General features: G+C 34.4%; 1 protein-coding gene across 1 annotated transcript; it reads right to left on the bottom strand.

Annotated features, from left to right (window-relative positions):
- Positions 1-7,253: 7,253 nt before the first annotated feature.
- LOC106653368 (flocculation protein FLO11) lies at positions 7,254-16,538 on the bottom strand. Its single transcript, XM_023462841.1, has 13 exons — positions 16,365-16,538; positions 16,039-16,293; positions 15,778-15,963; positions 15,442-15,704; positions 14,914-15,371; positions 14,521-14,643; positions 14,029-14,433; positions 13,605-13,965; positions 13,328-13,528; positions 13,025-13,078; positions 12,412-12,955; positions 8,263-8,485; positions 7,254-7,741 (listed from the first exon to the last, which is right to left on the bottom strand). The coding sequence occupies exons 1-13, from the start codon at positions 16,521-16,523 to the stop codon at positions 7,254-7,256; spliced, it is 3,720 nt and encodes a 1,239-aa protein (XP_023318609.1). The 5' UTR covers positions 16,524-16,538.
- Positions 16,539-18,436: the final 1,898 nt, after the last annotated feature.

Here is an 18,436-nt window from a genome sequence, read left to right as displayed (position 1 = left end):
ACCCAATCGGTTTCTCACATGTGTGTCTCAAGCAAAAAATGAAACGTTAAGCGCTCCAATATTGCAAATGCATTTGTACAACTGCCACATGAAGTTTGACTCTCATTCAAAAATCTCTTTTTTTTTACCAAAGAGAGCTGAGATCGGTAAAAAAAGTAAGTAATGAAGTTGCCATTTGAGGTAGAGAGAATTTTTTCCGCTCCGATGATGCTTGATTAATTGGCTCATGCAAATGTATCTAATGAAGCATAAAACCGGCAATTTCCTCCCTTCAAGCCACATAGCGTAGATGACTCCATGCCGGGACTTATAAGAACTGCTCGTGAAAAATAATCGTTATTAATTCGATATAGTGACAGTAATAAAATCACGCTAACCCTCGAGCGAGTCGTACACTCGCGATTGTCAATCATTATTCAGGCCGGGAGAGATACGCACTCGTTGGTAAAAAAACAAAATCTAGTTAATTTGACTACAGCTCTCTCTTCCCTTCTATATGTGCAACGGAAAGTCTTGACGTCGAGCTACACCGAACGTTGAAACGTCGTATTAGAAATTTTAACACGCAGCAGCAGCATTGATACTCGTGATATCGTGTAGTACCGAGGAATACGAAATTTGATTGATGCTCGTAAACGACGTACACAGCTCGACGCGCTGGTACCACCACACGGTGCCAGGTGAAATTTGCATGAAGGAGCAGCTTATATTCATTGCACCGGGCTGCGGTCCGCGCGCATAGGATAAATATTTATCTTTAGCGTAAGAGATTATTGGCATACGCGTAATATCTTTGCGCAGCATGGGGCACAGGTTTTCGTGTGTATGCACAGGATGTATGTGTGTGTATAAAGTGCGTTCTCTAACTGCGCGAGCTCAATCAAACCCGTTGATGATCCATAGGCACGCCAATATATCAATCTTCGAACCCTCTTTTGCATACATCGCGTTATATGCGTACCCTCTATAACTGCATCTCGACTGATCGAGAATTGCGTTCGAGTGCTAATCTCATCGTATGCTGATATAATGATATTCATACGCGCCATCGTCTCTCTTCTTTCTCTAATACATATTACACGCTCGATTCGCGCATATCGATCTTTGAGTATTATTCAAATTAACACGCTTATACATACATGGGGCACATATGTATGGAGTCTGCGAACCAGAGACACACGTGTGCGAACATTCGACTCCTTGCAGTTTTGCGTCGAGCAGGTATCGATCATACGAATCGAATTTTTTTTGTCGAGCACCTTAATAGCTGCGGTCTTGTGTGTGCTCGTGAAGCTTTGTAAACACTGCGCGTCGAGAGAGAAAAAGGAAGAGAGATGGACAAAATCTATAATCACATTATCGAGAGTGTACGAGAAAAAAAGGACAGGTAAGAGACTGCTGCAGCTGCATTGTTTGAACATCAACGGCAGTTGCAGTCGACCAATAAGAAACGAATCGTTTGACTTGGCAATCTCTAGTCAGCTTCTATCAGTGGTTGGTATATACTACAACACGCAAAAGCAAAAAAAAGTCTTCCATTCGATCTATACGCGTAAAAAGGAGAAGCCATCAAGCTTAACAAATTGTTGCTTCGAGTATCGTTGGACGGACGCTTTTTCTCTCTCTCTCTCTTTCTTTCTCCTTGTCTTTCTCTTCCCTTTCGGCATGGCGGCTCGACCGCCCCGCTCGCGTGCTCGCGCGCGTGATTAATTGTAAGGACATTGTATGGCGCATTGCTCCACAGCGCATCCGAGATCCTTTCGCAACTCTCCTCGTTGTCACGGTCTTGTTATTTTTTTTGGTGGTTTGTTTTTTTTTCGACGTTTCAAAAGATATTTGCATACGTGTCTGCCGTGGATTGACAGGAAGAGAAGCGAGCGAGCTTCTTGTCTCGGCAGCGTCTTGTATAGCGCGACGTAACAGTCTGAAAGTGCAAATGCGTTACAAGTACTTGCAGTGAGTACAGAAAAAAAGCATTTGAATTTTCGCTCAAATTGATTTTATTATACGATATGGCAAAAATGTTAAGTTTGTTATCTTTACTGCGGTAGATGCGTCAATGAAGCTGAATTTCTAATTGTAATCATTTTCATCAAATGTATCGCAATACGATACTCGTATTTTTTCGAAACTTTTACCATGATACATTGAGTACATCGGAAGAAGTGGTTGAGAATCGTTACTGATACTCGGATTTTTCCTTTAGTTTTTTGATCAGTCGCTCTAGAAGAATCATTGATATAAGAGATCCTCTTCGTGAACAATGCAACAGTTATGCGCGAGTAAGACGCAAAAAGTATAGACACGGTACGGACACGGGCCTGTACTTCGTACACGTGGAATCGTTCAAAATAAAATCAAGGCTCTCAAATTTCTCGTTTTATATATTATAATACTTTTGCTTTTTTTCAGAGGAAATTTCGTATTTTTTGAATAAGGCTCGCACTTACTCATGCGAGCGTACTCACACTTACGAAAAATGGGGTAAGTTGTGTACAAAAATGATTTCTTTTGCCGTACACTCAGCATTATTTCTTATATTTTATACACTTCTCAGTTGACTATTGTACTAAAATTGGGGTTCTTACGGCCGGGCCAAGTTTTCGATATGAAGACGCGGAAAAGGATAGTAAAAAAACGGGTTCTCCCGAGCAGTGAAAATAAAAAGCGATCTCCACGCTTCGAAGAGTATAGATGTGTATAAGTATCTTGACGTTGCAGCTGTACGTAGCCATAATATTACGTCTCTATATGTTTCGGTGTTAGTTTTGGAGATTTTGCCTCAAAGTATAGTGCGTCCATTGTGTCCAGCGGCGAGTTTTTCCTCCTACAATGGACTTATCGAAAGGTTACAGAAGTTTTAGGACAAAAAAATTCGTTTCATCCTTTACGTATAACTAAAATAATCCTCAGGCCAACTTTGATTTTTTATTAAATATATTGTCAAATAGCAATTTTATATTGACACAACTAGTTTAATTTTTACGTTAATATTTTCGATCGATCTTAAATTAGAAAAAAGTTATCAAACAGGATTAAAGCGGTACTTGTACACTATTTATATCCTCGCTCATCCGCATTCAACGATTAGCTTCCGCTATATGCTCAAAATATCTTTTTAAATTAATAATCTGTAGATCTAAAATTTTCACCTGTTGCAAAATTGAAAGGTTATTGGTCGATCGAGGATACATCGTATTTCACCGCCCTCAAGACCTATAAAACGCGGCCTATTTTTATGTTAATAATCACAGTTCCAGATTCTTCTCACTTATCCAGTTTGTATATCCCCCTTTTTCTATAAAAATTTTCACAAATAGCTGCACAGCGTCAAGCAAGCAGTTGGCCTTATTCAACGGTACGCGTAACAATAACATTGAATTTTACCGTACACGGGCCAGTCACGTATGCCTGCAAGAAGCATTCTAAAAATATATATAGATCATTGCAAGGATAGGATAAATCCTATATAACGCAACCCCATCAAGTTTCGACAACGATGATCCATCCTTTTTTCCCCTTTTTACCGCTTTTTTCTTCTTTTCTGCGCAAACACAAATGATGCGATGATCGAGGGGTTACGTTCCCTGTGTCATTCGCGCGCTTAAAAGATGCGAGCTGTCCGCTTCTACACAATGTTTCCCGAATTCTGGCATAGGATGAGACTTACACTTTTTCCAAATTCAATAAAATATACGCGAGGGTGATTGTCTGTACACGTTTGACGGATTGGCCACGCGGTAAGAAAAAAAGACTCTATGAACCACCTTAGCCACCTGCCGATACGATGTGTCCCTGGTGTATTATGTGTTTGGTTAGAAAAAAAGAAAATCTTACAGTTTTATCGAGAGGTGGACGTTCTCACGCTACTCTCTGCAGCGAGTGCGGACAGTAAATCGAACGAGAAAAGAGACAATAAAAAAGATAAGGATGAAAGAATTGCAGTAGAAGATTTGTACGATATCTAAACCTGCTCTTTATATTCATGTATTCTATACAAAAACAGTAAAAAAGAAACTTTTTGTTTATTTAACAAAACTAAAATTGTTCATTTTCCATAAAATTTTTCACTTTTATAAATAAAAAAAGTTACTTTCATTTATATCCTAGAGGAGATGTATCATCATCTATTTTTAATTAGTAAGAGTCATGAGTTTTAAACAAGCGTTTTCAAAAACAAATTTTGATCAATTCGATAATACATTGATGGACTATGCAAACAATATTATATTTCATTTATTAATATATAATAATATACATCATCTTGTGAAGAGCAATTGAATACAATAGTGAAATGAATTTCGAAACATCAAATCACATCTGAATGACATCATACATCTTGTTTTTTTCAAGAACCCAAGATGATGCAGAAAATCTTATAATTATTTTATTTATTCAGCTGGCATTCTAACCAACTGTTTTTTATAATTTTCAAATAGGTGTGAGACTGTAAACTTAATTTATAACATCAAATTTTAATTCTTTAATCAAATTTCATATCTTTAATCATTGTTTGAATATTTTATGTGAAAAAATTTCAATTGTAGACTGCTACACAAATATTCTTACATAAATCCAGGCTTTAAAAAGTATTTGAAAGCAGTGTAATAATATATTGCATCGTGATAAACGCAATAAAAAATCTTTTTGATGCTATGCTTTTAAACTAAGTGCGTGACTAATTACTATCAGATTTTATTCATAGCTCAATAATCCTGAAAGTCTCACCTGGCATCGGTATAAAAGTAATGCATTAAAGATTCAAAGGGATCCTTTTGAAATACATTAAGTGTCATTATAAAAAATACAAAAGCTCAAGCATTAGATTATCGAATCGCTAAGCCCGAAAACTCAATCATAAAATTTAAAATGAAAATATCCTAGTCTGAAAACACTGACAGAATAAAATAAAAATGTATACTACTCCTGCCATATCTTACTTGTTTGGAGCAATAGGACCATTAAATCTCTAAGAAGAGTCAAAGAAAAAAATTTTACCCAACGAGCGTTTCGATAAAAACCTCACGTAGCCTCGTAAAAGGCCTCATCGAATTGGCAAAATTTTATTAGGGACACGTATATCATCACTGTCTCTGTAAATAATAAAAAAAGAAAGACATCAAGAAAGGGCTTGGCCATTCGTTGACGCATACTTTGTATCTGACTACAAAGTGTTCTTCGTCGTTTGTTCGCGCCGTAAAGATGTTCACCATACGTGCCAAGCTGCATATAAGAAAAGATTTATGTACGAGCCAGCGAAAAATGACTACGTGCTACTATTATCAGTTTCATATTTAAATTTTTAGCATATCCTACATGCCAAATAATTATTAGTTGAACAATAAATGATTTTCTTCTCAATTGAACCTAAATGAAAGTATTAGTGGCATATCGCTCTCCCTTAAAATGATGCTCTGCACATGTAATGCACCTGCTTACGCGATACACCCATTTGTTGGTAGTTCAATTTATAGTTAACAATTATGTAAACAAAATTATTCTGCAACACCTGATTCAACAACTTTTTTTTGAGCCTATCGCAAAATTTCCTCACGGGGTAAGCAAAAATTGCCCGATTACAAGCCTAATTTATTATATCATGGGCTTGTTAGACACCCGACAGGCTCTCGTGAGCAGCAATGAAACAGTGTATAATCGAATGCTCTAAGCTTAATTTTAAAAAAATAAGCAGATTGCCAAAGAAATAACCATCAAAACATTTTTTGCAGCCATAAATAAAAAAGAATTTCTGCATGAGCATCAAATGTTTACGATAAGTAAAAAAAATGATTCACTCCCTTAACTATGCTAACCTCTCGAGTCAAAATTTTGCAATGTATACTTTCGATTGTACGGTGTGCTGGGCGTTTTTCGTCAGTTTCATTTGCAGTAAACGATGATAAAACATCGCAAGATCCACCTTTTCCTCACGCAAGCGCGCCCTATCATCTTCTTGCCGCTTTGCTCGCACGCACCTATAGCTCGATAATTGATATGTAGTTAACGTGAGAAAAAGAGAGAAACACATGTACCTATAAAAGGATGTGTATAGCCTTCGTTTGTATCCATAGTATTTAAAAAAAAATAGTTAATTACGAATCTCTTCTTAACTATTCTTTTATTTTATCAGGCACCTTCAGTGATATATTTTTATGCCTTTAAATAACATTTTTTGTTATTAACACAAAAATGCTTGCATTTTAAGCTTATAATTCATTTTTAAAACTCAAATTATGTAAATTAATCTTATATAATTTTTAAAAATTAAATGGATTATAAAGATATAATAAAAAATTATAAAGATAGAAGACTACGTTACTGTAATATACTTTCAATTTATTAATTTTTCTTATTTCTTTGTTTCTGTAGATAGAAAAAAAAGTTTAAAAAATTGTTGGTGAATCGTAAAATATAAATAATTGAAAAATTTAAAATCATATTTCCCGAGTTAATTCAATTATACATTTAAGAGCATCTACCAACATTAGATTATTATAATATGATGATTTTCGAAAGATTAAAGTTAAATTACATCCATAAAAATAGAAAGAACTTTATTTTTACTTTTAGACATCCGATCGTCTACATCATTTGTATTTGACTTACAAAAGAGGGCGCAAGTGAGTTGTAACTCTACATTATCATCATAAGATTGTTGAAATCTACCTACCTTATCTTCAAAGAAGTTTCATTTAATGCCGAAAACTACTTTATCATATACCACGTAGAATTATCCCTGTATTATCATTGTGAGTCTGAGAGCTAATAAGTATATGAAATAAAATCCAAGAATACGTATGACAATGGGATTTCATTTATTCGAAGTCATATTATTGTACAAAAAGTGACGATTAACATACTATTAAATTCACTCGGATCGTTAAAAATAAGGATAACCTATCTTATTGTTATTTACATGTGACTGTAAAAAAATTGATATCTATGTACATATTCAAATTGATTTGAAGGTTTACTAGTTAATAACGGTATCGCCTTCATATTCTAAATCAGTTTACAGAAAATTATGTGTCAAACATTTTTTGTCATTTACAAGATTTTTTAGAACTCATACAAATCATAATTCATATTTAAATTACTTTAAAATATTTAACGAAACATCTTATTAAACTTGCCGTAGAAACAGTATTCAACTCAAAATATATATCAAAATAAATTAAAAAATTAAAATAGCAAATTATAAAAAACGCAAACTCATACTCATTACATCATGGGTTACACATTTTATAATGCATTCAATCACATCCAAGACCTGCTGCCCAATTGCACATTCCACCAACTGGGTCGAAAGACAGTCCACTTGGACACGAATACTCTGTACCAATGGTAACTCCGTTTACAATTTTAGCACATGATATGAATTTTCTACAATTATTAGGATGAGCAAAAGTTCCTTGGTCAAGGCACTTGATGTAACCTTGGCTTGTTATTGCGATTTTGCCATCAGAAGATGTTACATATTGCGATACCTCATCATCTTCATAGTAATCATAATCTGAAACTGCGGGTTTTAACGGTTTAGATTCATGCACTCTGTACGATGATTGTGAAGCTACATTGACGGAGTCCAAATGCTTGTGTCCTTGACGCCTCTGTTCCGGGCTGATCAGCTTGTTGTTGTTCGGTACGATAAATTCTTGTAGGCTCTCAATCTCTCGCGGGGAGACCGTCGTGCTGATCCTGCGCCTGAAATTGGCGTTAACTCGGGAGAACGCTGAGTTACCTATATTGTGATATGGATTATTACAGAATTAATCAGTATTGGAAATCTTAATTGTGGTACAATACTCAATAGAATTAGCCACGTTTTTATTATGGTTTGCAGGTTAAAATATTCTGAAAAGCAGCAGAGTACAACGCAGAAAACATACCCAAAAGTATAGCCAAGAGTAGAGAGAAATGAATAGAAGCCCATTTCCATGAAGATTCACAATAAAAATATGTTTATATGGCAAAACAATGTAAGTCAGTTGTAGATCAAGAAGGAGTCAGTGATCGAAATTGAAATAACCACACCTTTGTAACGTTTGAAGAGTTAGTTCAAATTTGTCATTACCCAAGCATTGAAATGCTTGATAAGACTCAGAGACACATTTCGTTTCAAAAGTAGAAATCACTCTAATGCGACGTAATAAAACAGAACACACAACGAATTTTAAAAAATTCACAATAAAGTTACTGTACAATCGATTAAAACCAACTAAATCACATAGTATAAAATAATTTTAGCCGAGGATTCAGTACCCGAATTAGAGGTGGAGGAAATCGGTGCTTGTGCTTCGGCTAATTGAACGTCCAAATTTTGTGTATTGACATTTTGATCTGGCGCTATAGCCAGGACATGATTAGTATCCACGATGTTTCTTACGGGGTACACGTTTCTCGCCGGGGTAGTATAGACTCGATGTAGTGGTGAGTTGACTTGTTGCTGGTTAACATTCGATCCTGGGTTCCTCGACGTTTTAACCTGTTTTGATTATTGTTACTCAATATTACTAAAAAAAATTAACCCTTTAAGGTGCGTGATTTATTATTAATATTATATTCGTTTTTGAGATTTTATTTACGTTATGCATATTATAGTGTGCTTACTGAGTGATTTTATGAAACCTAATGCTTAGTTTTTATGGAATATACTTGTGCTTTGTTGAATGTTAAAACAATACAGTTTGGAATCATGTAACACCATGTAATTTGACAATATTAATTTAATCGAAGAATTATGATAAAGTCATTATTATTTACTTTTCGATTTGAGCTTTCTTCGAAAAAATTAAAAACTTAATTACTGGCACTGTCAAATATAGTTGCTTTTCTATTCCGAAAAGTAATGAAGGTTCGATGTTAAATAAAGTGTAAAGCAGTAGTCTGACAGCAAAAGTACTAGCATTACTGTCAGATGTTTTTTACCATATGCACCATTTCAAGAAAGGTAAAAAGTAGATGTTTGTTTTAATTCATCAACAGAAAGGTAGCGTTCAGTAATTTTGCCATTCACATTCACTACACATCCTCAAATCTTAAGCAGTATATTAGATTTGATATGAAGATGAATAAATAAGGCATCGCATGACGGTTATGATAGCATTTGGGCTTGCTTTAACTATTGGGGTTCCGTGGCTTCTTCTGTTTGAATTTTTTCTATCTCAACTGACCTCAGTGAAGTTCTGACCCCCGCGTGTTGCTGGGTTGACTAAATTGGTGTCTTGTTTATCAACATTCAGTGGTTTTGAAAATCGGTGACGCATGATCCTTCTACGGACAGATTTTTTCGCTTCCACATTTTTCGTAGAATGATTAATTATGGGTTGAGCAGTAGTACTGGAATCTTGACTCGTTAAAATACTTTGTCTATGAGTAAAATTTGTATTGGTATTCACAGTTGTTTTATTTAACTGATAATTATTAACAGGAATTTCTTCTGCACTGTTTTGTAGTTTACTTTTGCGTGAAGAAGCTAATGAATTACGAATTGCACTTCTCAACATTGTAATGTCGATCCTTCCATTGATATTAAAATTCTTCAAAAAATCTGACATAGTATAATTATCTTTTTTGAAAATTTTCTGATTTAGGTAATTATTATCGTACACTTCAAGTGGATTGGTATAAGTAGGAGTAGAAGTCAAAGGCAGAGTTACTCTTTCAGTTGTATCTGCTAATAGCTCGTCATTGATGGTACTACTTGAAATACTAAAACTACCGGAAACAAAACTTCTCGACTCTTGCTCTACATTACTTATGTTAGATTTTATATTTGCATTCACATTTTCCAATTCTTTAACTTTTAAACTATCGTTTTCCGAAGTTTTTGATTTATCGAAAGTTGTATCTAAGTGTTCATTTATATCAACAATTTTGAATTGCAAGAGAGAGTTGATATCAAAAACATTGAATTTACTTTCTGGTATTTGCAAATAGAAAAATTCATTTGTCGGACCATTTACCAATCTTACTGGCACTTTTATAATCCTTTCAACACTAACTTCATTCAAAGGATCATTAGATACTTGTTTCATAACCGATTCATTTCTTGAACTATTTTCTGGCTTTATGTTTTGACTAATTTCTGCAATATCTTCATTTGTGGTCAGAGATTTGGTTTCATGAAGTATTGGCGCATCGGTGACCTAAAAACATCAAATTATATCATATTTTCTGTTTTTAAAGAAAACATCATGTCCATGAAACACGTGAAGAAAAGATGCAGATTTGCAGGATATAGCGCATACAGTGAAGCCGAAGAATAAAGAAGCGCAGAAAATAAAGTTGAAGAGTAGATGACCATAGAATATATTCATAAGATCACTTAAAGCTAATTAAATCAAATGGCCTTTGGAATATTAATCTAATAAGTACATCTTAAAGAGGTATGAGATTGCTGAAAACCGATTCAATTTCTATAGTTGATGATGACTCAGGGCTGGGTTCAGTAGTAAACCTTTTGTCAATGAATTCACTTTCGATTGGTAAAGTCGACCATTCAATGTTTTGTTCTGTAGAATAACTACTGGATATTTCATTTAGACTGGCTTGTTTGTTTTTTTGTCTCTTAAGAAGTAGTGGAGAAACGGTTGTTGCTTTTGGAAGAAAAGAAGTCCCAGTGAGTGAAGAGTATTTCTTTTTTACTAAAATTCTCTGTCTTTCCGTGACATCAGACTCGGCAATCGACGTTACGAGTCTTGTGACTAGTGGTTTTGTTGTTGATGAAGGTATCGATTTTCCTCCACTCAGTTTTGGAGTAGTACGTTGTAATTGGCTTCCCCTCTTCATGGCATCGGCAAAATAATCGAATTTTTTCGTGGGTATTAATGACTCTGGTGTAGTTTTTTCAGTTGTGCTTGTCATAGATTTTGACACATATCGCGATGTGCCATTACTTTTATGAGTAAAATTTTTAAATTTATCTTCTTTTTCATCTTTTTGTGTAAACCTAGTCCTAGATTGTCTAACTTCAGATGTTTTATTGTTTTTAGCATCTAACGGTGTAGATTTTACACGATTATTATTGTTGGAAAATCCAGGAGGATCAGAGGGTTCTAAATCTTCGAACTCCAACCCAGAATTTTCATAAAATCCTCGAATATCATAACTTTCATCTCCTTTGAATTGAGTTTCTTGAATTTTATCCCCCGAAGTACGATATCGCTCTAATAAATTTCTTCTTTTTTCATGCGTTGTATGTACACTTGTAGGAGTAGTTATGGCATAATCTGATTTTGTAACATATCTGCTACTTGGCGACCTAGAAGTTAGAGTATAGCTATCACTAAATGTTGCTTTTTTACTATCATCTTCGCTGGAATTTGGAAGTTGATCTGCTGGAGGTCTCAATCTTCGGGCAGCTGTATTCTGCCTAGCATTTACATTATCTGATGTTGTTTTTGGAATCGGAGAAGTAGAGGAAATTTTCCTCACAGAACTGTCTTTTGTAAACCTTGAGATGCCTGAACTAATTCTAGCGCTAGGAGTTGACGATTGAAAGTCGTTATTTATTGTAGTGTCCAAAATTGTAGTTCTAGACTCATCATTGAAATTCCTAAGAGTTGAACCATAATTTTTCCATGAAATTGGTGGTGCTGTCGTTTGGAGAGAAGATTCCATTATATTAAATGTTTCCTCTTCAAATCCAAAAGTTGTTGTTTCTAATGCGCCTATATTTTTTACGTCAATCACGAATGGTGATTTATCAGTTGACCAAACGAAATCTGTATATTTCTTCAAAAAATCAGCATCTTGATTAGATAATATAGTTGTCGGATAAACTTGCGATGGAATTATAGTTGATGGATACCTAACAGCAGGTATTACATCATAACGTGGAGTTGTAATCGTAGTAGTGGATTTTGTTGTAGATGTATCAATTGTAGATGGAAAAGTGGATTTAGTATGACTTGTTTTTGAAAATCGTGATCTTTTATTTGAATTATCAGTAACTTGTTGGTCTGTCTTAGTTCTGGAACCTCTGAAGGAGTTTCTGTTCCGCGAAGGTATCTCAGTTGTTATTCTCACTGATTGAGTATTTTCCAAATCTCTTAAAGCTGTAGTTTTTATTGGTCTCTGTTGCTTTCTACTAGGTACATCATTATTCGATGCATTTTTGACACTCGTTTCTTGATTATTTGAGCTTCGTGAACGTATTTGAGTTCTTGAACGATTAGGACCTCGATTTGACTGCCTGGTTCTACTTGTAACTTCAGCATCTTTTTGATCCTGCAATGATGGATTAGCATCCAAATCGTCTGCTTTCCGCCTTAAATTCTCATCATTAACAGCACCTATTGACTTATCGCGAGTTCGCGTCCGCGATCTTGTACGAGTAGAAGTAGTAGAAGTAGATCTAGGTGCTGAAGTTGTAGTTGACCGTGCGATTATTCTGGATTTAGTACTCACCTTGGTTCTTGATGTTGGTTCATTTCCTACTACTGAACTACGTATTAAGTTCGAGGAAGTAGTCGGTGAAGCTGTTGTCGGTCTACCTCTTCGGTGGTAACCGAAAGGACGTGGTTGAGATACTGCTGCTAAGGTTACGCGAGAAGTTGATTCGGAAGGAGTTACGGATGGTAAGGATTCAGTGACACTATCAACTATTGTAGCAATTCTGGGAGTTGGCGTGAAGGTGGGCAAATCTTGTTTCGTCGTTGGATTAGTATTTGGAGTACTATCTTGAGGAATAGGAATAGTTGTTTTGACAGTTGTCGAGACGCTATCCGTGTAAATACGTGCAGTGGAAGGTGACTCAGTTGTAACAAAAGGTGTAATACTGATTCTACCGGTTTCACCATCAATTGAAATCATTTTTCCATCTGAAATTGAACTTTCATCGACAAATTTCGTTGTTGAAGTGGAACTGGGGAAGGTACTTCTAGGCGTTACGGATTCAGTTTCCTGATTAGATGTGACTGTAGTGCTCCGGAAACGATTGGCATTGACATATCTGAAAATATTTTTTATGCACATGAAAATTAAAATAAACGATTTTAGCCTTATATTATAATAAAATTACCTTGTTTTTGGAGTAACTTCGTCAACTTCTTCTTGTTTTGGAAGATCAGAAGATCTGAAACATTTTTCGTTTTAGAATTATATTGATACAATATTCATCGATTACATTAAAGTTATTAGAATGCATTTAAATTATTTATAACTATTGTTTTACCGAATAGTTGTTCGACGTGCACTTAAAATTGATGCCTCGTCATTATAAACTGTCTCAGTGTCTTTGATAACATTTTCAGATCTAATATTTTTATAAAAAAATAAATCAAATAAAATTGTTGTTAAAAAGTTAATAAAATAAATCAATTACCGAGATGCTTCTGTAGTAGAAGTAGTGCTTGATGGTCTTGTGCGTCTTATTGTGGCGTACCCAGGAGTAGATCTGGGAGTCGATGAGCTTTCAACTGGAACATTTCTGTTCAAGTTTTCATTCGGTAATGATTCTTCTGTATTTGAATCATCTTCATCTTCTTCATTCAACTCACTTTCGTTTGATGCTTCAGTTGACGAGCTGTTAGTTAAAAGGATTAAATAATATTAATTAATGTTAATGAACGGATTTTCAAGGAAAATGTAATATTGACTACCTATGACGTTCGATAGTAACATATTTGGGCTTAGACGACCGTCGTAAACTCTTAACTTCAGGAACCTCATCTAAACCTTCAAATTGTGTCCTACCAGGACCATTCATAAATTTAGATCTTGATTTGTTTCGTACAATTTTTTCCTCCTCTACAGATTCTAATTCTTCTGGGTCTTCTTTTGAAAATTTAACAGTTCTGTCGTTCAAAGTTTTTGCGTTAAAATAATTTTTTTTACTTGATTGTTGACTCAAAACTCTGTCATATAAACTTTTACTAATTGTAGGTGGAGTTTGATCATTTACTTGATCAGCTGAACCTTTTTCTTGGATTGCTAGTTGCTTTTCAAGTTGCTCGATTCCACCTGCGATAAAGTATAGTTAATGTTTTTAATTTCAAGATTTTTTATTAAAATAATAATAATTACCAGCTTTTTTTATAAGATCAATAAGCTCTTTTATTACTCGTGGATCTTGTTCGTCTTCAGGAAGATCTTCAATAATTGCTTTAGGAGCTTGTGTGCTTGAGGGTAATTCTGTCGTGGAAGAACTTGCAGGTCGGCTTCTATTAATAGTTTTGTATAATAAAGACCTTGCAGTTGTAGTAGTTATTTTTTTAGGTTTTTCTGGCTCAACTTTTTCTTCTTCTACTTCTTCAATATCTTCTTCATCTTCATAAATTACATCTTCTTCAACAAAATCTTCTTCAACTGGTTCTTTTGTAGTTGTAGTTGTTCGTTGAGTTGTAGTAGTTGTTGTGGTTGGTTTAGCTTTATTACAAACTACATTCCTTGGATAGTCACAAGAATCAGATAGTTTATTAAAAACAAGACCTAAAAATTATATAAATTCAAGCTCAATTACAGAATTAAGTTTTAAACATATATTCTACTTTAACAATGCTAATGTTAATTTCAAACCTGAGGGACAATTAAATTGATTTGCAACAATTCCCAGACCACTCGGACCACTGTCCAGACACCAGAAATATTTTTTACAGTCTCTGGGATGAGGGAAAAATCCTTCATCTTCGCATTTGAAATCTGAAGTTTTTGAAACATAATTATTAATAAATTTTAGCAGCGTGATTCTAAGAAAACACCGAAGGGAAACTAAAATTGAAATTTTTCAAAATATTTTCTAAAATTTCAATTAAATATTTCTCAAAATAGCTACACAAATGTTTGGCGAAAACAAAGTGGAGACATTCATGTGGGTTTATGGAAAAATATTCAATGAACATTTTGGACGAATTTGAAAATTTTCATTTTTACCTTACCTTTAATATCTCCATAATTTTTAATTTTACTTACCGCTTCCAGGATCCGGAGTTGTAGGTGGCGCTGGAGTAGTTGTAGTTTTCTTATTTGAGGTCACAGCCTTTTGGTTTGTAGAAGTTCTAGTTGGTGGTTTTCTTTTGTTATCTCTGTCGTTATTACTTAATCGAGTTCTGAAACGATTTTGATTTGTAATTGTTTGAGTTTTTGTAGCTCTGTTGGGATATCTAGATGTTTTGATATTTTCGCTAGTATCAGCATTGCCATCGATAACTTCATCATCAATTGGCTCCGGTGTTGAAGGACGCGTTCTTGTTCTAGTTCCAGTTCTTGATTGCTGCGATCTTCTTGGCGATGAGGGTCGAGGAGTAGTAGTCGTCGTTCTCTTATTAGAGCTTCCACCGCTATTGCGGTTGACTGATTTTTTATTTTCTGGCACTCGTGGTCTCTTTTTGCTACTAACGGAATTTGGCCTGTCGTCTTCATTATCCTTGCTGCAAGCAAATAAATTAATGAGAAAACAAAGCTTCAATATATATTCTATTAAATCTACTGAATATTTACTCATTGTCTTCGAGCAATGCCTCTTTCGCCGCTTCAATTAATGGGTAAGGTTTACCATGGCATTTACCACGGAAATCATCATTATCAATTGACCAAAACATGATTCCACCTAGTTTTTGCTCGTTTACAAACTTTGATTTTTTTCTTACAATGTCTTCGTCGTCATAGCCTACCCATTGATTATCTTTGAATGCATATGGACCCATGGCATTGGGATTAGGATTTTCTACAGTCCAATCATTTTTATCAATATTTTCACAGATCTGAAATCATGAAAAGTGTATGCCATTATATTTATTTTTATTTGATTTTATAAAGTTATGAAATATTTTATACCTCATAATAAGCTAAATAACCCTTTTCTCTCGTAGCTTCACCTTCTTCACCTGGCCCATCAGCAGGAGCTCCAAGTTCAGTGGCATCAGCATTTATAAGAGTATACGATCTTCCATATGTTGGTATACCGACTACTATCTTGTCGGCTGTTGCACCGTTTTGAGTCAAGTATTTAATTGTGTAAGCCTTTATAAAATTTAATTTTAAATTAACATTTTACTTTAATTGTAATGTATAGATACGATGAAATATGTAACCTACAATAGTCAATTCATTATCATAGTTATACTCGTTATCTTCCTCTAAACCATAGAGAGGAGCATGATGATTAGCTGCAGGCTCATATGCAGAATGATAATCATACGACAGTAAATTGAAAAAATCCAAGTATTCGTTCAATCTTGGTATATCGTATCCTTTTTCGAGAGTTTCAATACCTGCCGGTATAGCCATTGTTAATAATAATCTTGGCTTCCCTGTTTTCGAGGATTCTTTATCAAATTCTTCGCGTAATTCCTACAAAACCCATTTTGACATTATATAAATGTTTTTATTTTATTAGCGTTATTGCTAAGCGGATACATTACCTGAACTAGAGTCGCATAATTATCTTTATCTCGGGGTTTTCCTCCATCTCTATGAGCAGGATATTCCCAATCAAGATCAAGTCCATCGAAACGATTTTGACGAAGGAATTTCACAGCACTTTTGACAAATTGCTTTCTCTTTTGTGCATCGGCTACCATAGGCGAAAATCGTTTTGAACCCTCATTCCAACCCCCAACAGCCAACAGAGTTTTTAAATTCTTGTTATATGTTTTTAAGCCATTGAATTTTGCATAACCACCTTGAAAGATCAAAAAAATCAAAATAACATAAGTAATTAAGTATTTTTTATGTACCCGAACAGAAATGCTTAACATTAATTATCGGTCCACCGCTAGATGGCATGTACTTTTATCTGTAAATCTGCAAGAGGTAAAGTGAAACTATTTTTTATAAACAAAGCACCGGTCGTTTAAATATCTATAGACAATAAAGTCTTTACTGTTTATTGAAACTGTGTTGAAGTGGTAATTTTTGGTATTTTATATGGCCAAGAAATGATGATTGAATAGAAATAAAAAACATATTTTTGTTAGCCAAAAACCAGTCACAAAGTGTTGAGCATTTCTACCAGAGTAAAATAAGTCTTTAATTATGCTTACCTTTATCAACATCTTGATACTTATCGAATGGTTTTAAAGCATTTTCTTTTGTAAACCCACCAAAGGCGTAAATTAAGTGGGTACATAGATAAGGATTGATGTTGTCAGGTTGAAATTTTGCTGTTCCTGGTCTGTATACGGACCAATTTGTATAGTAGCAAACGACGCGTTTTTCATCATTGTCTAAAAATTTTAATTCGGCGTGAATAAAAAATGTTTTAATAAGAAAATATCTAGTTTTGCATCACAACTATAAACTGCATTAACGTTATAAATGAATGCTCATATTAAAGTACATATATATACTTTAATATCAGCCCATCATAAAGTTTCGTATATGAATCCACGTTATAGAATTTTAGTAATAAAAGATTGACGGAGTTTTTTACTACAATAAACGAGCTATGATGAAATACTGTGAATTAATTCGCTAAAAATTAAGATACTTACCACTTCTTACGCCAGATGTAAGCAGAATCAGTAGTATAACGTTCGATCCCACTAGCACCTTCTGTAAAATAAAATAAAAATTGTTGAGGTTAATGAAGTTGTATGATCGAAATGAAAAACGATCAATTTTATGTTTTTATTTGTTAATCGTATCAATTTATTTCAAATTGTTTATGCATAAAATAACCAGCTTTCTAGAGCGAATATGGAGTACAGGAAAAATCTCCTATGATTTAAAAATGTGGCATGAATTAATACCAGTATACGTTCAAATTCAGTCAATTAATTTCGTAACTGAAAATGTTCAACTTTTTACAACTAAAATTTCATGTGGGGAGCTTTTTCATTATGTTATAAAATAATCTTACGAATAAATATTATTAAATGCAATAATCTCTATGTACGTGCAAAAGTCATCGTCTTTCGATTTTGAATATCCCATCTATCATGTTGAGCAATAATTTATAAATTTGTCTGTAATAATATGAATATGCAGACACCTCGGGTGATATAAGTACTTGACACTTGTGAATAAATGTAAAAATCTCATGCCCAAAGAGCAGAGCTTATCCAACTTATTAATCGGTCTACTTTGAGGGTATGAAATACATAACGCACGCTTGATACTCGGAGAAAGCTTTTCGAAGCAACGATTCTTGTTATTTTTTTTCGAGTCCGACCGCAGATGAATATAAACATCGACCGCCGGGAGCTACTTGATGATTTAACGCAAAAAAAGACTTTGAGTACGACTCCATAGCAATAAACGTCAACTTGCTAGGTGGTACACGAGTTGGGTAATCTATATTCTGATTTGCAACGTAAATGTATACACACAAAACTCTTCGAGCGTATTACTTGAGAGCTCGAGCCACCCAGAATGTAAATAGTTAATCGTGTTATTTCAATTCATAACCACTAAAGGCTTTGCTATAAAATTTATTCGATACAGCGAGTTACGATTGTAATTCCATCGAGTACGACTTGGGTAAATACACCGA

Source organism: Trichogramma pretiosum, unplaced genomic scaffold, assembly GCF_000599845.2.
Source record: "Trichogramma pretiosum strain Unisexual culture from Peru unplaced genomic scaffold, Tpre_2.0 scaffold1, whole genome shotgun sequence".
Taxonomy (NCBI): Eukaryota; Metazoa; Arthropoda; class Insecta; order Hymenoptera; family Trichogrammatidae; genus Trichogramma; species Trichogramma pretiosum.
The sequence above is the reverse complement of the archived record's forward strand: the minus strand, read 5'-3'. Positions and strand labels throughout refer to the sequence as shown.